Source organism: Struthio camelus, chromosome 8, assembly GCF_040807025.1.
Source record: "Struthio camelus isolate bStrCam1 chromosome 8, bStrCam1.hap1, whole genome shotgun sequence".
Classification (NCBI taxonomy): Eukaryota; Metazoa; Chordata; class Aves; order Struthioniformes; family Struthionidae; genus Struthio; species Struthio camelus.
The window spans coordinates 27,878,557-27,895,369 of NC_090949.1; the positions used below are offsets into that span (position 1 = coordinate 27,878,557).

Genomic DNA, 16,813 nt, shown 5'->3' on the forward strand with positions numbered 1-16,813 from the left:
CGCGCGGAGCCGGCGAGCGAAACTGCAGGAAAGGAGAGCGCTCTCTCTCTTTTTTTTTTTTTTGGATGCATTGCAAATATCGCGCCGAGAGACCACCGCGGGGGGGGGGGGGGAGGCCGCGCCGGCGCCGGGCCCCGCTCTCCCCCGCGCATCCCCCGCGGCCGCTCCGCGCCTTACCCGCCGCGCTGCCGGAGCCGGGGGCGGCGGCGGGGGCGGCGGGGGCGGCGGGGGCGGCGGAGCGGCCGCGCTGCCCGGCCGCGGCGCTCGGCTCCGCGGTGCCGCCGCGCCGCGGTGATGTCAGCGGTGCCCGCTCCCCCCCCCGCGGCAGCGCAGCGCAGCGCGGCGCAGCGCGGCGCGGGGGCGGGCGCCGCGGGGCACCGGGTTTTTCGTCCCCGGGGGGCTGCGGGAGCGGCAGGGCGATTTTACCACCCCCTCTCCTCCCCCTTCCTCGGCGCGGTCCCCTTGTGCTCCCGAATTGGGGGTGCTCTGATGGGGGTGCAGGGATGCTGGGATGGGGCGGGGGGTCTCCTAAAGCTGTCGAGGGCGGCGGGCACGCGGCAGAGGCGCGCTGAGGGTCTCCTCCATGCCTGCCACCTCCTTACTGAGCCAGGTGAGAAAATAAGCGTGGTCCGAGCAGGAGCTGCCGCTTCTTAAAAATTAACGAGGCAACGGTTAAAATTTAATGGGGCAGAACCTGATGGAGGAGGCTGGCAGGGCTCGCACGGGAAGGGCCCGGCTCTGCCACCGAGGGGAAGCGCGCATCACCAGCCGCGGCAGGAGAGCAGCGAGGCTGCATGCAACAAGAGCGTCAGGTCTCAGCTCCCTTCTGGCTGGGTGGGCAGCCATGCTGTGAGCGCCTCTGCCCTGAGGTGGTTCATGTCGCGGTGAGTCTCAGAAGAGTTTGGGCATGGATGAGCTGCCCAAACGTTTGGGTGCTCATGGGGTATGGAGAGGTTGGGTGTGATGCTCCCAGAAGCACAGAGGTTGTTGTTGTTGTTTTAAATCCTTGCTTCTCACGCTGCCTTCTCTGAGCTGGCGGCTGCTCCGTGTCTTTGCCGCAGGTTGGGCATCCTAAAAATAGGTGGTACCTAAAACACGAGCTCTGGGAAATGCACTCTGGCTGAATCCAGGCCAGCGCTGGAGCAGCACGGAGGGGCTCCTCCCGCGCTCGGGAGCCAGCAGCGCTCATCTCGCGCTGGCCTGCCTTTGCCCCAACCATGGCATCCCTTCATGGGCGAGAGCCTCGAGCACCCTGGCAAGAAGGAAATGCTCTTTGACTGCTCTTTGACTCTCTTTAATAGCAGACATTTTCTTCTTGAACCTATGAGGACCAAAGCTGCTGTGTGATGGCAGGGATGTGGCCTGGGGTTTGGGAGTTTGGGAGCGCCGGCTCAAATGCTCGGCTCCTCGTGCCCTGCCCGTGCGGCGAAGGCCCAGCACCTTGCACCACGCACTTTGCACAGGACGATGCAACGTGGCCTCACGCACTCCCGCAGCTGCAAGGGGACTCAGCCCCACCAGGCCGGCTGGCCCCCGGGCCCGCAGCCCCAGGGACGGCTACGCGGGAGACCCCGTTGCAGAAGAGCTTGTATTCCACCTCAGCCGCTCAGGCTGGTCCTGTCCCCTGCTGCCGTCACCCTCAGCCCGGCAGCAAGGGGAGCCCTCTCTGCCGGGACCCCGCGCCAGGGGCTGGGGGACGGGGGGGACCCCTCTGCTCCCCCCCGCGCCACGGGGAGCCGAAGCTGCACCGACCTGCTGGCGGACGGAGGATCTCGCAGGAGCATCCCCAGTCTCCTAGCAACTGCGCAGCCGGATCCGGGGACCGAGCCGAGCCTCCGCGCTGGTGAGCCCGGCTCCCTCGAGCCAGGCCACCCCCATCCCTCCGGCAGCCCCCGCGGACACCCCCATCCCCTGTGTGCCTCGGCTGTTTGCTGGGTGGGAAAGGGGCCCGCGCATCCCCTCCCTGGGACGGCGCAGGGCAGAGGGGCAGGGTCGGGGGCCAGGGTTTCAGGGCGATGGGGGGGCAGCCAGGAGCTGCTCTCCTCCAGAGCGCTGGCACTCCAGGAGCAGGGAAAGGGTAGGTCCAGGGCTGGGTGCTCACCTGGGACTGGGAAATTTGGGGAAACAGGCTGGGGGCCTGGCACAGGGGCTAGCAGAGCGAGGCAGGAGGCGTTCGGCCCTTCTCGGCCATCGTTTCGGCAGACTTCTCCCCTGCCCGGCACAGCCCGGAGTCGTCATCCCGGGGGATGTGACTGCAGCTGCCTTCGCCCGGGCAGCGCGCAGCCCTCGCAGCCCTCGCTCCTCTCCCGGCCGGATCCCAGCGACAGCTGCCGGGGGCCAGGACTAAAAGGGCTTTTTTTCCTTTCCCGCGCGCCTCTCCCGCTGGCACCGTGGTGCTGCCGCAGCTGCTGGGACAGAGCTGGAATCGTTCCTGGCTCCCGCATGGCTGCAAACGGCCCCAGTTTGCTGAGTGCTGGGATCACGGGCAAAGCCCAGCTGGGGATGGCGTCAGAGGAGTTTGGGGAGGGATTGGAGGGTCTTTTCCAATGAAATCCAGGGAAACCAGTGCGCTGCTCCCATGCATTAGGTTTATCATGATGGGCACCCAGAGGGAAATCAATACCTTCTCCTGCTCTGAGCAGGGAGCTGTGTCTGGTAGGATATGTCACAGGGCCGGTCCTCCCGGTGCCTCTTCCCCAGGACACCGAAAGCAGCAGCATCTCCCCTCGGGAGGCCGTTCCCGCAGGGCACACGATGCTCGGACCCTGGCGCTGACGCTGCAGCCTCTGCTCCGTTTGCTCTGCCCGGATGCCGCTCTCCTCGAGTGCTTCCCTGCCCTGGGGCAGCCCCGGGCGCCTTCCCGGCACCCTTTGGGAGCGATGGGGTTTTGCTGAGCACCTCAACCCTGCTGGTTCTCCCCAAAGGGTTGGGGCGCCGCTGAGACGCAGCCCTCGGCAGGCTCTGGGTTTGTGCAGCACCGCGCGGGGAGCCACAGTACTGCTGCGGATGGTGGGAAATGGCTCTGTGAAGGCCAAAAGCAACGCAGAGGTTTAGACCCCCGAAGCTTAAACATGCAGAAAGAGCTCCAGCACTCTGGCTGCAGGTCCTGGCAAATGAAGTCTGTGCCGGACCGCTGCTCCTCTCCCACCCGGGGGGGCACGGGTGTCCCGCTCCTCTGCATCCCCCCACGCCGGATCCTGCAGCCCCTGCCGCACAGATTTCAGCACAGCCATTTCCTTCCTCAGCCGTCTCCCTTTTTTCTGGCCCAGCTATATCTGAAAGCGAAGCAGCCAAACTCAGCCCTCCCGTCTCTCGCTCCCCTGCGTCGGAGCCTGCCGCGCGGAGCTGAGCCCTGCCAGCGGCGGCGGCGGTGGGAGCCGGGCCGAGGGGCACCTTCCTGGAGCTGAGTGGGACTGGGCACGGTGCCAGCGCTCCCGGGCTGCCCGGAGAGGGCAGAGGAGGGGGTTTGCTCCTGCAAGGGGCTGGCAAGGGGCAGAGGGGAGGATGAGAGCGAGGAAGGCTGAAAATAAAACATCTGGAGGTGGCACGGCTCTGTGGGGTTGGCTGGGGGCAGGCTGGGGCCCTCTCCAGGCGCGGGGAGATGCGGAGGGGGGTGACGGGGGTCGCTGGCGGATGGGGATTGCTCGGGGACCCTGCTCGCAGCTGCTGGAGCCACCAGGTGCCAACTGGAGTCGGTGGCTTTTCCAGCTCCAGTACCAGTTAGGGACTCAGTGCAGCAGTGCAGGATTGCACCACAGCGGGGGCAAAGCCGCTCCTGGTCCCTCCCTGCAGCGCCCAGAAACAGCAGGGAGAGGGTGCAGCGGGGCTGGGCGCTGCTCTGGCTGCTGGTCCTGGTGGGTGCCAGGATGGGTCAGGTCTAACTGAAAACCTCAGCATCACCTCATCGGGCTGAGCAGCCTGCGTGACCCCAGTCGCCTCCCCTTCCCCGGCTGCTGAGCCGGGAGGTGCGGGTGTCCTGCGCTGGGGCCCCAAACGCAAAGGCGCCGTCCTGCACCAGCGCCGAGTCGCTTCGTCCTCCTCCCCGCCCGCATCCTGCCCAGGGCCCACCTCTCTGGACGGGGCTGAGCATCCCTCCAGCTCTGCCCGCTGGGCCCGACTCCTGCTCCCCTGCTCCCATCCCAGGCCTCCTCCTCGCTGCTTGCCGCTGGACGGGCTGCAGATTCACGTGAGCGGGGACTATCCTCGTCGCACCTCCAAGCCAGGGACCGCAGCGCTTGAGGGCTGCTCATCGCCTTTCCGGGAACGAGCAGACACCCGGGACGCCTGGCACTTCGGCACCAGGGACGGCCAGGACGGGCAGTGGCATCGGTCATCCTGCTGCCACGCTCTGCCACTGCCTCCCGTGGCCTCGGTCCTGCCACCTAGCTGCTACTCTGGGACTTCCCAGCCTGGGGGTGACAGCAGCCACGGCTGGCGGGTTCGGCTTGACAGGGGCTGGGGAGGGGGAGCCCAGCGCTGGCTCTGTCTCCAGCGGGGCTTTAACGTTTTGTGCAAAGCTCTGCATTTTGCCTGGAAGGAAACGCTCAGCCCGACCTGTCTGCAGCCTCGGTGGTTAAACGCCCCGGGCTGACGCCTGCCCCTGCCGCCGCCGGCCGAGCCCCCTCCCCGCGCCGGCGAGGGCCGAGAGGCGCCTCCGCCCCGCTCCGCTCCGCGTCCGGCGAGCCGAGGAGCTGCCTGCCGTGTCCTGATTAGCTCCAGATCACTTCTCATTTGCTTAATGAGCAGAGATCACTGAAATGAAAGATTAACCTTCGACTGGACTGGCTCCCGCTTCTCCGCCGGGGCAAACGTCTCGTTAGCCCGACTCGAGCGCGACGGCTCCTGGCATCCCCCCCTTCGCTCTTTGCTCGCTGTCCATACGGCGCCGGTCAAGGGGGTCCCGCACCCCGCGGCGAGCCACTGCTGGCAGCATTTTCACCCTTTCCCAAAGCGGCGGGCTGGCTGCGCAGCCCCTGAGGGCGACGCCGGGACCCCGGGGCTGAGCCTCGCTTGCACCGCGCTTCCTGGCCGGGGCGAGCGGCAGCTTAGCTGCGCGGCTGCGAATAAATGGAGCATAAATAGGCAGTTGTTAGCAGGCCTGGCTGGAAGGAGTGAGGCTGCAAAAATGGGCTGAGTCTCTCCCAGCTGGTGAAATTAAAGAGAAACAGTGTTTGATTTCCACCCACATTTTGCAGTTGGCTTTTTTGGTTCATTTCTGCTTCGCCCCTCTGGAAGGGGCCGTATTTTGTTTTTCCTTCCCTTTCGGAGAGCCAGCTCTGTTGGGGGAGCAGGGCGCCGGCACCCGGCCCCGCGAGCGGGCGAAGCCCTCCGCCGATCCCCGGGGCCGCCGGCCGCCCTCGCCGGAGAGATGTGACACGTCGGGAAGACGGATATGGCCTTGAGCGCGGCTCCTGAGCGAAGAAACCTCCTGAAAAGTGGTGCAGCCCCGCATGGGGTTGTCCTGCCGTGACCCCCCGGCGCAGCCCTGCGCGTCCCCGTAGCCGGCGCAGCTCAGATTTACAGCAGCTGGTGCCTCTACACGGCCCCTGTTAATTAATTTGGGAGGGGTTTATCCGGCTTGGACACATGTGAGCACAAGAAAATGCTGTCTGGAGAGGGGCTGGCAGCCAGCCATCCCGCGGCTAGCAAGGGCGGAGGTGCTGCACGCCAGCGAACACGCCGGGATAGATGCTCGTGAAGAAACTGAGCCTGATACGCTGGTGGGAAAGTGTCAGCAACCCCCTCATTAACGGCATGCTTAAAACACAGCTACGAGCAGCAGCATGATTCAATTTGGCTGCACGAGGTGCCGGGCTGGGTCTCCACCCGGAGCGGCTCAGCATCCCCTGCGCGTGCCCGGGGAGAAGCACCACCGAAAGGTGCTCACGCGCTGCCGTTATCGCCCTGGTTGGGAACGCTTGCGACGAGCCGCCCAAGAGAGGCTTCTCCTGAGGCCGCTTTGCTTCTTTTCCCTGCCACTGATGCTGCCGGCGTGTTTCCCTATCTCTATTCTGGCCTGCTCATGGCAGAGATAATGAAACCAGCTGGGGCAGCTCCACTTTTTGGACTCGAGTTGTATTTTTGCACACAGCCATGGAAATCAGGAGAAATTCCCCCGCAGTCAGGAGTTGCAGCCATGGGTCATGGGGAAATCTGCTTGGTTTCACGCCCCTGTCCCTCCCAGAGTGGGGAGAAATCATTGATTTCTCCAGCTCTCCAGCCAAAACGGTCTGCATTTTCTTTGTTTTAGATAGGGCTGCAGTTCACTTAGGACCAAGATGTCCTTTCATAGCTGAAAATTGAAATATGTCACTGTCAAGAGGTCAAAAACTTTTGACTCCTTTAGATATTTATTTCTGTTCTGTTTCAGCAGGGAGAAGAAAAAAAAACACTGATGAATTTGATGCAAAGTGCTTTAGCTTTGATTTGCAAATCTAAAGCCTGGTTTCTCTCTGGTGCGTTGTCCTGGGACACAGGGCACAGGGGGTCACTGCCCGCCAGTCACCCTCCGAGCAGCATGGCACGGCGCCAGCCTGGATGCTGGCCAGGCGGCCTGGCAGATGTTTCCAGCCCGAAATATGTGTGCGGATGCCCATTGCCCAGCTGCGGCTCCCCAAAAGCCCATGGAGCCCAGGCTGCCGGCAGGCCAGGCTTGCCGTCCTGGGGCCGGCCCTGCTCGATGTTACTCTCTGCGGCTTCCACCTCTCCGCTGTTTCTAGCTGCAGATGAAGAGCTCCACTTGATGGCAAATGGTTTCAGGAAAGACAGGTTTGGTAGCCTACATTTTACGGAGAGGGGAAACTGAGGCACGGGGGGCATCCCATGCACCCAGCTCAGCCCCCTGGGTGGTACTAAAACAAGCATCTCCCTACGTCGCCCTGCTCAAGCCAAGGCTGAGATGGTCCTTGCGCAAGGATGGGATAGGAAACAGCGAGCCGGCAATAAGCCTGGCGTTAAACCCCGCAGCCAGGCTGGGGCATCATGTCCTTGCAACAGGTCTTTCTCCCCACCCGAGATGCCAAGCCCATTGCAGCAGGGCCTGACTGCAGCAGGCTGGAAATTCAGTGCTTCCTCCCCCAAAAGCACCCCCTGGGGACGACAGGGCTGTCCTCTGGTGCTCTTCATGCAAGAGGGGCTTCTCTTTGGCTTAATGCCTGCTGGCAGGGTTGGAGGTGGGAAATCCAGATCCCATCTCAGACAGCATGTGAATGTGAACTCCCCCGACAGACTGCTGGGAAGTGACGGAGGAGAAAGTGTGCGGGAGGTGAGAAGCAAGCAGGAAAGAGAAGAAAGCAAGGCAGAGCCTGGGCAGGCAAGGTGTGAGCTCCTGGGAAGGAGGAGAGAGGGAAGACACTGAGTGCACAGGCTGGAAGAGACACGATGCTGCAAGCAAAGCTGGTGCCCCTGGGACGACTCCTGCACCCAGGCAGCGGGCCGAATCAGTGAATAAGCACCAGAAAAAGCAGGATCCCATCCCCAATATCTCCTCCTCCAGCTTTTGGCTGGCTGGGGAGATGGAAAGAGGCAATGATGCTGCCAGTGATGGGGTTCAGATTTAGGGGGAGAAATCTTGGCACAGCACTGTTGAACAGTGCAACTCCATGCTGCAGGCTGCCATGGGGCCTAGAAGATTATGTGGCTGCAAAAAGCAACTGGACATATTCCTTGAAGAAAAGCCTGTGGAGGGTTATTCCATGCAGACACCATCACTGGAGGTGGAGTCTGGCAGAGGAGCTGCCACCGGACGGGTGCCTTGCTCCTGCACTCTTCCCAGGACGTGGTGAGCGGCCAGCGCAGGAGGCACGACTTGGGCTAGCCGGGCCTTTGGGCTGCCCACGTAGAGCCACTTTTCTGCTCGCAGGGGAGATACAGCTGCGGCACTGTGCCCCTGCTGCCTGCGCTTAGGGGCGGCGGGCGAGAAGGGGGCTCGGGGCTGCCGGGTGCTCAGACGGCGCAGCGGGGAGCTGGCAGCGTCGCCGGCGCGGAGGGCCGCGTGCGTGCGGGAATGCCGCCCGGCCCGTTCTGCTGCAATTGGATCAGGCGTTCCCGGAGAGCCAGAAAATCCACCCTCAGCTCCCTAATTGGGCTTGGACAGGGACGGCAACCGGGAACGTCCAAAACGAACTAACCTCCAGTGTCAGGTGCTGGGGAGCCCAGTTACGCAGCCCGTAGCTCGTCCTTGCAGTTTCCCAGTGGCTGGGACAAATCCCAGATACACCAGGGAGCGCCTGGCCCCAGCCTCTTGCAGCCACCGGTCTCCGTGTGTCTGGAGAGGACCTGATGCGCTAAACCGCACTAACAGAGCTCACCGGTGGCAGAGGGCGGCCACGACGGCCCGGTGGGCTGCTGAGGCCCATCTCCATACGTGCACCCTCTTGTCTGTGCCCAGCTGGGCCACCCAGCCACGAAAATAAGGTGGGAATCAGGGAGAGGGACTGCCCCGAGCACTCGTGGCACCAGGCCCATCTCCCACAAGCGTGTTTTGTCCCGTCTCCCGCAGATGTGGAGAAGACATCTGTTCTTCTGTCTTCGTTCTTCACAGCAAACACTGATGTCTTTGACAAGATCGTTTTTGGGGTGTGAGGGTAAGCCTGACGGTGGCACTAGCCGCAGGGTGACACGGTAGGTGCTGGGGGGGGGTGACAGCCCTTCCCCTCCTCCCTGGGGAGGGGGGCGGTGGCCAGGATAAGCTCCTCTCCCAAAGAGCAGACAAGGCAGGAGAAAGCCGCACGCGCCCGGCTGGCACCCCGCCAGAGGCCACCCCGGCTGCAGCTTCCGCCATGGGGTGAACCTCCCCAGCCCGGAGGGATTTCCTGCCCCCGCAAGATGAGGCAGCCAGACCTTGCCCCCAGGCAGAGCCCCGCAGCCGGGGGGTCCCATCGTGCTTCTCCGGGTGGGTCTGTTGGACAAGGATTCACCCGCACCCCAAACTGCTCCCGCAGTCGAGTGGGAGAGATGTCCCCTGCCGCCTCGCTCCAGCGCCCGACTGGTGCCTCAGTTTCCCCTGCTTGGCGTCGGCTCCTGGCTCAGCTCGCAGAGGAGCGGGGAGAGCGGAGCGACGAGGTTCGGGGAAGGAGACAGGGCTTACCTGAGGTTTGGGCGAGCGAGACGTGGGGGCACCCACACGCCTTCCTTTACCAGCCCCTGCTGCCGGCACCTCTTCCCAGTGACGGGGAGGTCACCCCTCCGCGCCCGGGGGAGGGGGGCAGCAGGACGGGACATGCACCGCGCCAAGAGGCCGCAGCAATGGGCGCAGGAGGCAGCCGCCCCGGCCGCGCTCGGTCCTTCGGGAGGGTGGCTTTTGGCACCAGAGGGCAGCAAGTCACCAGGCACCCGGCGAGGCGGTGTCGCTTTGCCGCCCCCGCAAGGGGTGGCCGGCGGGCGGCTGGGCGCAGCCGGGCTGGGGCCGGGCACGGCGCTTTCTCCATTGGAGGAGGCGGCTGCCACTTAGGGACCTCACCTGCTTAAAGGGCGGGGAGGTGCTGCAGGTGCTGCAGTGGGGCTGGGTGGGTTGGGCTGAGTTTCTGGGTGGTTGCTTTGTGCTAAGGTAGGTCAGCTGGAGTGCTTTGGGGAGTGGGCACCTGTGAGGAGCTTCCCTGCTGTGGGAGGTGCCTCTGCTGGGCTTCCTCGGAGCAGAGAGGAGCTGCTGGTGCTGCTGCCCCTTGCTGTGAAGTGGCTCGCTGGCTCAGTTTGCTGTCCTGAAGCTCTCCTTGGGGAGAGGGTGACCTTTGCTGGCTGTGGGTTCTGCTGGTGTTTGGGCTCTTGCTAATCATATCTCTGTGCTCTCCCCAGGTGCAAAGATGGGGTGCTTTACATTTATCAAGGTCATGATGGTCCTCTTCAACCTGACCATATTTGTAAGTGCTTCTCAGGGCCCTGTTTAACCTAGGGGTGGCTCACCCTGCTCAGGGTTGGTGTGAGCCTGGTGGACCTCCCTTGACTGCTTTGTCAAACTGGGGAGTGGGGCTGGGGCAAGTGACTCCTGGTGGGGGGAGGCTGTGCTGCCTGGTGTGCTGCAGATGGGGTGGATGAAGCTGGTTGGCATTGACTTCCCTGCCCCCCTGTGCTCCCTCCTGGAGGGATCTGGGGATGTGAGCAGGTGGATGCTGGTGAAATTTCTGTTCCTGGGATGTTGTGGGGTATGAAAGCTGATTGCTGCCTGGTTTTAGCTGGGAGCCCTGCTTTGTAGTGGGGCAGGGCAGCCCTGAGCTGGGCACTGCTGAGCCATGAGCTAGCAGGAATCTTGCTGAGTGCCTGTTCTGGGTGTGGTGGCCAAAGTCCAGAGCAAGGTGAAGCAGAGACTGTGCTGGGGATGGTGGCTGTTGTGTCAGCTGTGCACGTCTGGCTGGGGGTGCTGGATGCTATGCACCCTAGAAAGAGTCACTTCTGGGTCCCTGTCTCTCCAGGGGAGCAGCCTGTGTGTGTAGTAGGGACTAAAAGTATTTGGCTCCTGGGAGCATGTACAGCCAGGGGACAGTAGCAGAGGTCCCTTATAGCTGCTTTGACTTTCCAGGAGCAAGAAAGCCACATGGAAGGGGGTGCACTGAGACCTCCTTGGACAGGGAGGAGGGGGAAGCAGAGCCCCTAAGCTCCAAATGCTCCCTTCTTAAAGCTCTTGCCCTGCTTTGGCCTGGTGCTGGCAGGAAAGGTCTGAGCCTCCCCAAGGACAGGGCTGCAGGGGGTGTCCCTGGATGGAAATGGCCTTGAGCTGATCTTGTGAGCGGTGTAGGAGTGGCTGGGGCTAGGTGTTGCTCAACTGCTCTGGTGGGTGAGTGGGAGGCTTCTTGTGGCTGGAGGAACTTGTGGCAGTGCCCCTGGGCAGTGTGATGGCCCTTGTTGTCTGAGCTGGCTGCATGGGCCCCCCAGAGCTGAGGTGCTGCTGGCTCAGCTGCTCTGCATGGGGGCTGCTGTAGTCCTGCTGGCCCCAAGACTATTTGCAGCTGCTCCTTTCCCTATGGCAATGCAGCAGCCCAGAGGATGTGCTGGTGGTGGCTGGCATTTTGGGGAGTGACCTGTCCAGCCACCCTGGAGCCTGCAGCACCCTGAGCAGCCCTTGGTGGTTGGGAGGGTGCCAGGCAGACAACATCTTGTGTTGCAGGGGGAAGACTTTGGGAGCAGAGGAATACCTGTGCCAGCTCCTCGTGTGCCTCCCTTGAGCTGTGTCTGAGTGCTGGGCTGGCAGGGAGCGGGGCTGCCCCTTCCCAGGAGCTCCTGGCTCCTTTTCTGTCCAAGTGCGGTGTAAATAACAGTTTGGTGTGGAGGTGGCAGGGTTTGCTCTTTTTCCCCTGTCCTTCCTCTTGGACTTGTGATGATGCAAAGACTGGGGATATGGGAGTGGAGGTGATGCCAAGCAGAGTCTCCATTCCTCTCCCTGGAGGGCAGCTGTTAAGACTGTTGCTGTTCCTCCTCTTTGTGGCCCTGGCCTGGCCAGAGGGGCTTGCTATGATCTGAGCGAAAACTTGGAGGGGGGGGCCTGCTCCACTGATCTCTGGGTGCATCTGGCATGTGCCCTGATTAGCAGGGATGGCCCCAGCAGAGCTCTTCACTCACTGCCATGATAAGTGGGAGGGACAGGATCTAGGAAACTTTGGGTTTTATGACTCTGGGAAAGCTGTACCATGGGCTAGTAGAGGGATGGGATGCAGACATAGGGATGTAGGCCTTGTATCTTCTTGCTGGGCAAGGCTGCTGGGAGCCCTGAGCCTCTGTGGTACCTTGGGCTGAGCCTGGCTCCAGCCCCGTGCATCTCCCTGGGTGACCCAAGGGACTGGATCTGAGAGGGCACAGTGGTCTGGCTGGGTTTGGGGTGGCAGCATGTGGCTGACGGGGAGAAGGTGCAGCAGGGTGTGAAGAGTGCTGAAACCTGAGATCTGGCAAGGTCTTGCCCTGCTCCTCCTTGCTTCTGAAGCTCTAAGCTCTCCCAGGGCTTGGCTGTCCCTTGCTTTCTACCCCAATTCCAGAGCAATTTGAGTAGCATCTTGCCTGACCCATCCCAAGGTCTTCTGCCCTTCCTCTGGGGTATGGGGGCCACAGGGTGGCTGGCTCCTGTGCTGAACTGAGGACTTCTAACCCTGTGGGGCAGGGCTGGCCCTGCCCTGGGCATGCTGCTGGCAGTCCTGTGCCTGGGGTAGCCTCCCCAGCCACTGGAGAGTAGGGATCCTGGGCAGGGAATGAGTTGGGGGGTGGTTTCTGGGAGTCTGTCTTCATTCCAGCCAACAGCTGTCCTCCCTGCCTCCTTGGGTTATGCTGGGCAGCAAATTCTGCCTTTAAACTGCAGCAGCCGGGTACCCTAGGTGCAAACGGAAGAGAGGCTGAAATTAGCCAAAAACAGTTAGAGGGAGAAAGTTGTTCCCCCACTGATAACTCTTGCTCCTTCTCTCTAGCTGCTCTTCTTGAGCTGTCCATGAACTAATGTCTCTTCTTCCCCCAGCTTGGTGGTGCAGCCCTCCTGGGGGTTGGAATCTGGGTCACGGTGGATGGAAAGTCCTTCTTTGATGTATTTGGGGCGCTTTCTACTAGCGTCCTGCAGGTTGTGAACGTGAGCTACTTCCTCATTGTCATCGGTGCCATCCTGCTGGTGATTGGCTTCCTGGGGTGCTATGGAGCCCAGAAAGAGAGCAAGTGTCTCCTGATGATTGTAAGGACATGACTAGGCTCAGCAATGCTTTATCTCCTTATCAAGCCTCACTTGAGCTGGGTTTCTGGTGGGGGGGGCTGGAGGGTTGCACTCTTCCATGGAGCTATCCTTTCTGGACCTTCCTATGTGGTGGAAGGCTGGGTGGCCCTTGGAAAGGCAATACTGAACTCCACATCTGCCCTGGGGTAGGGTGAAGCAAAGCAGAAGCTGTTGCTGAGCACAGGTTTCCCTTAAAGGACCTCTGGCCTCCTGGAGAGGTCAACTCCCTATAGATGTAGGGCTTGAGGGGACCCCAAATTCATGCTCCTTCTGTCTTGGAAGAGCTGAATGCCACAAAACAGCTTTGAGCCCCGGATGAGGGTCAGGTTGGCCTTCAGGAAGCAAACAGGTGCAGTGGTTCACCCTGGGGCCTGTGGACCATGGCTACTGCTCTGACCTACCTCCTCTTGTGTCTCTAGTTCTTCACGGTGGTGCTGATCATCTTCATTGCTGAAGTTGCTGCAGCTGTGGTGACTCTTGTCTACACAGGCATTGTGAGTGGCATGTCCGAATCCCAGGGCTGGAGTAATTTGGGGTTTATCTTACCCTTTTGGGATGCCTTGGTTAAAATGCTGAGGGCTGTGTGCTTGTCTTCAGCTCTGGCCAAACAGCACACAGCTCTTTGGACTAACTACAAAAGCCGAGTGCATGCATGTGCTGCATCATGAGCTTGTGTTAGCTTGACTTGTTTTGTTGGTGGCTTGGATCATGCACAGACAACAGGGGTTCCAATCACCTTGAAGAAGTGAGGGCTATGGTATGAATTTGGCCTCTTTCAACATGTTAGACCAACCTCAACTGAGGCCTGACATCTCTTTGCCTCTCTGAGGGTAAGAAGTCCCTGTAAGAGGAATTCTGAAAAGGAAGTGTCCAATGCTTCATGCTGAGCAAACTCAACTCCTTATTAGACCCTGGAGAACCCACCCCAGGGAGAGAGGTGACTACAACACCAATATGCTTCATCTCATTAGACACCAGAGAAGCCAACCACAAGATCAAACATCATTAGGCACCCTGGCTCCCTTAATTATGCTGCTTATCAAATGACTCACTTGTCATAAATAGCCTTGTTGCTGTGCAGCACTGGTGTGTGTGGGCAGGGGGAATGTGTTGAGCTGTCCCTGGGTTGCAGGGTTATGGTGTGAGGGGCTCCTGGCCTAACCATGTCTGATCTGCCCGGTCCCTGAAGGCTGGGACCCAAGATTGACACTGGGGGATATTAGCCCTGCAGTGTTCCCTGGGACCATCTCTGATGGTGTGTGTTTCCACCTCTTCTCGCAGGCAGAGACGCTGCTGACAGCCACTGTGACTCCCCTGCTGAAGAGGAAGTTTGGGGAGGAGCCAAGCCTTACACAGATATGGAATGTCACCATGACAGAGGTGCACTGGACTGTGTATCCTCCTGAAATGCTCCTGGCAGTGGCCTGGCAGCATGTAGCCCCATGGGTGCAGGGGGATGGGGATGTAGCCCTGGGCCCAGGTGTGTCCCACCACCCCTTGGGCTGTGACTGCTTCCCAGGCACCTGGGACCTGCTTAGGATCTAGCACTGCCAGAGCTGTGCATGCCATATGCTGAGGTCTGAGGGAGAGGAGAGATCCCTCTCCTGATAAGATTCTCAAAGGTCTCCACAGAGCTGGGTTAAGCTGGGTGACTGCTCCATGGGATTGGGAGGGACTGAGTGGTGAGGGTGTGGCTGCTGGGGCGACCTCGAGGATGTTCTTGCCATCTCTCTCTTTCCCTGTCCTAGCTCCATTGCTGTGGCCTGAATAACTACACAGACCTCACGGGCTCCCCTTGGCTTGAGAAATACAAAACTTATCCTGTGCCCTGCTGTGCTGGGCAACAACCATGCACTGAAGGCACTGCTGAACTAAGGAATGTCTCGGTATGAATGCACAAGTGGCACTTACTATCTAGCTGAGCTTGTTCAGGGTGTACTTTGGTATGGGGAGTGGGGATCATGCCTCCCCACCTGGTTCCAGGATGAGCTCTGCCTCTTCAGGGCTTTCCCCCCTGCCAAATGTTATGCTTTGATCTGAGAAGTGGCTGAGATGAGATGTTCTGTGAAGCCCCAGACCCTCTCCCTGCCCAGGAGGGGCTGGGCTGGGGTACCTGATGAGGAGGGGGATCCCCTGAGTGTGTGATGTGTTTCTAGGGGAATATAACCTGGTGGTGTGGGGGGGGACTGCTGCCCCTTGCTCGTCCTCACCTCCTTGGTTGCCTCCTGCAGGGCTGTTTTGAGCAGATCCTGACTGGGATCAAGAAGAATGCAGGTGTGGTGGGTGGTGTGGCAGCTGGCATTGCCGCCTTAGAGGTGAGTGCCCAAGTGTTGCTGCTTTATCTCCTTCTTGCATCTTGGGACAAGCAGCTGGGCTAGGGCTGGCCTGGGTGGCTTATGGTCTAGAGGGTGCTGGAGAGGCCCTATGGACTGCCACTGGGCCCATGGTGACTACCAAGCACACCTGGCTCCTCCTCCTTGGAGGTGCTGGGGAAGACACTGGGCTGTGACCTGAACCTAGTTCTGTCCCATCTCTGCCATACAAATAGAAGTCACTTCAGTCCCCTGCAAGGGGGGCTTTCAAGCAAGAGGGAGGAAGCAGTGAGGGCTGGGTGCCAGGGCCCTGGACCAAAGCTCGAGCGAGGGCTTAGGCTGAGCCTCAGCCCATGCAGACTGGGGCAGCGGGGAAGGTGAGGAGGGAAGCTGACTAGCCTCTTGCTGCCTGCAGATCGCATCGATGACGGTTGCCATGTACCTGTACTGCCGCCTGGACGAGAAGTGACCCCACGAGGGAGACCTGCCTGCTGGGATGTGCCAGCAGCATGTGGTGCTCTCTGGGGGGCCCGACAGCTCCTGGGGCTTGCTGCTGTCCTGCACACTGTGATTTATAGCTGTGTTTTGATCTACTGAGCTGGGATCTGTAGAGTTCATATGTATATTTTTGTACTGATATGGCACAATGAGCTTCTTTGTTTTGTTTGTTTTTGAAGTGGATTAAGTAGCTTCATGGGTTTGGCTGATGTCAGTGGGAGATAACATGGCAGAGGTAAAGATCAGGGCTGCTGATGGCACTGATGCTCAGTGATTCCCAGTGTGCAGGTCCTCTCCCACAGCCCTGTTCCCCCAGCCCCAGGGGCAGGGACCTGCTGGTGCTGGACTGCTGGACCATGATCCTGAGCCCTGCAACAAGCCCTGCTGCTGGAGCCAGTCCTGATGCTGGTCAGCTGTAGGTGATAATGTGCCCTCAACCAGGGCTGGCATGACCCCATGTCACCACATGGTCCCCTGAAAGGGGCTGGGGCTGGTACCTGCTCCCTGCCCTGGCATGATGTACAAGCCTGCAGGTCCCTGCTCCCACAGACTGTGATGTGGCCCAGATAGCCCTGTACTGCACTGTGATTTCATGGCAGAAACCCTCTGGCCCTGGTAGACCACTTCCATACTGTAAAGAGGAGGGGGGGGAATTGTTCATCTTGAATATAAATTATTTTCTGGAGCTGATTTCTTGTACTTTCTGATTGCTTTCAATAAATACCTCTAACCACAACCTCTGCCTATGTGCTGGCTGCAGAGGAGCTGATCTGCGGGCTGCCTTGCCTGCCCGTGCGGCTGGGCTGAGAGCAGGGGAAACCACCCACACAGGACCTGTTTCACCTCTGCTGTGGTGCAGTAGACCATTTGGGGGTGATGGGCTTAGCACTTGCCTCCTGGAGCCTGGAAGGGAGCAGGAGTGCTGCTGTGTTTGCACAACAGCTGGGGCTGGGTGTGGATGCACGTGCAGTCCCACATTTTGGCTTGTGAACGTGCCCTTGGTGGCACAGGGAGGGCTGGGCTTGCCCAGCAACACGGTTTGGTGCTGCTGAGCACAGGCTTATCTCAAAAGCAGGGACTTGATCTGTGTTGGCTTTCACTGGAGCCTATACTTGTAGCAGGGCATGTGTGTCCATCCCAACACCTTCCTGCAACAGCCCTGAACCCCCAAAATAGGATGCTGGGGACCAGGTAGGGCGTGAGCAGCTCATGCTGGCCCCCTCCTAGCCTGGCCTCATCCCTGTCCCCCCCCCCCCGCCCCTTACTGCCTGTCTCGTGCTGCCCTGTGCTGGGGACCGGCATCTCCAGCTCCCACAGCATGTGCAGC

At 60.6% G+C, this 16,813-nt stretch overlaps 1 protein-coding gene across 2 annotated transcripts; it reads left to right on the top strand.

Annotated features, from left to right (window-relative positions):
* The first annotated feature begins 9,357 nt into the window (after nt 1-9,357).
* Nucleotides 9,358-16,222, top strand: TSPAN1 (tetraspanin 1). 2 transcript variants are annotated; one of them, XM_009674211.2, is made up of 8 exons: nt 9,358-9,488; nt 9,793-9,857; nt 12,431-12,637; nt 13,096-13,170; nt 13,958-14,056; nt 14,425-14,562; nt 14,908-14,991; nt 15,404-16,222. In XM_009674211.2, exons 2-8 carry the CDS (start codon nt 9,801-9,803, stop codon nt 15,455-15,457), a joined length of 714 nt encoding a protein of 237 aa, XP_009672506.1. In that variant the 5' UTR covers nt 9,358-9,488; nt 9,793-9,800; the 3' UTR covers nt 15,458-16,222. The 2 variants fall into 2 exon arrangements, with proteins under 2 accessions (XP_009672506.1, XP_009672505.1); XM_009674210.2 differs by having other exon boundaries at nt 9,427-9,547.
* Nucleotides 16,223-16,813: the final 591 nt, after the last annotated feature.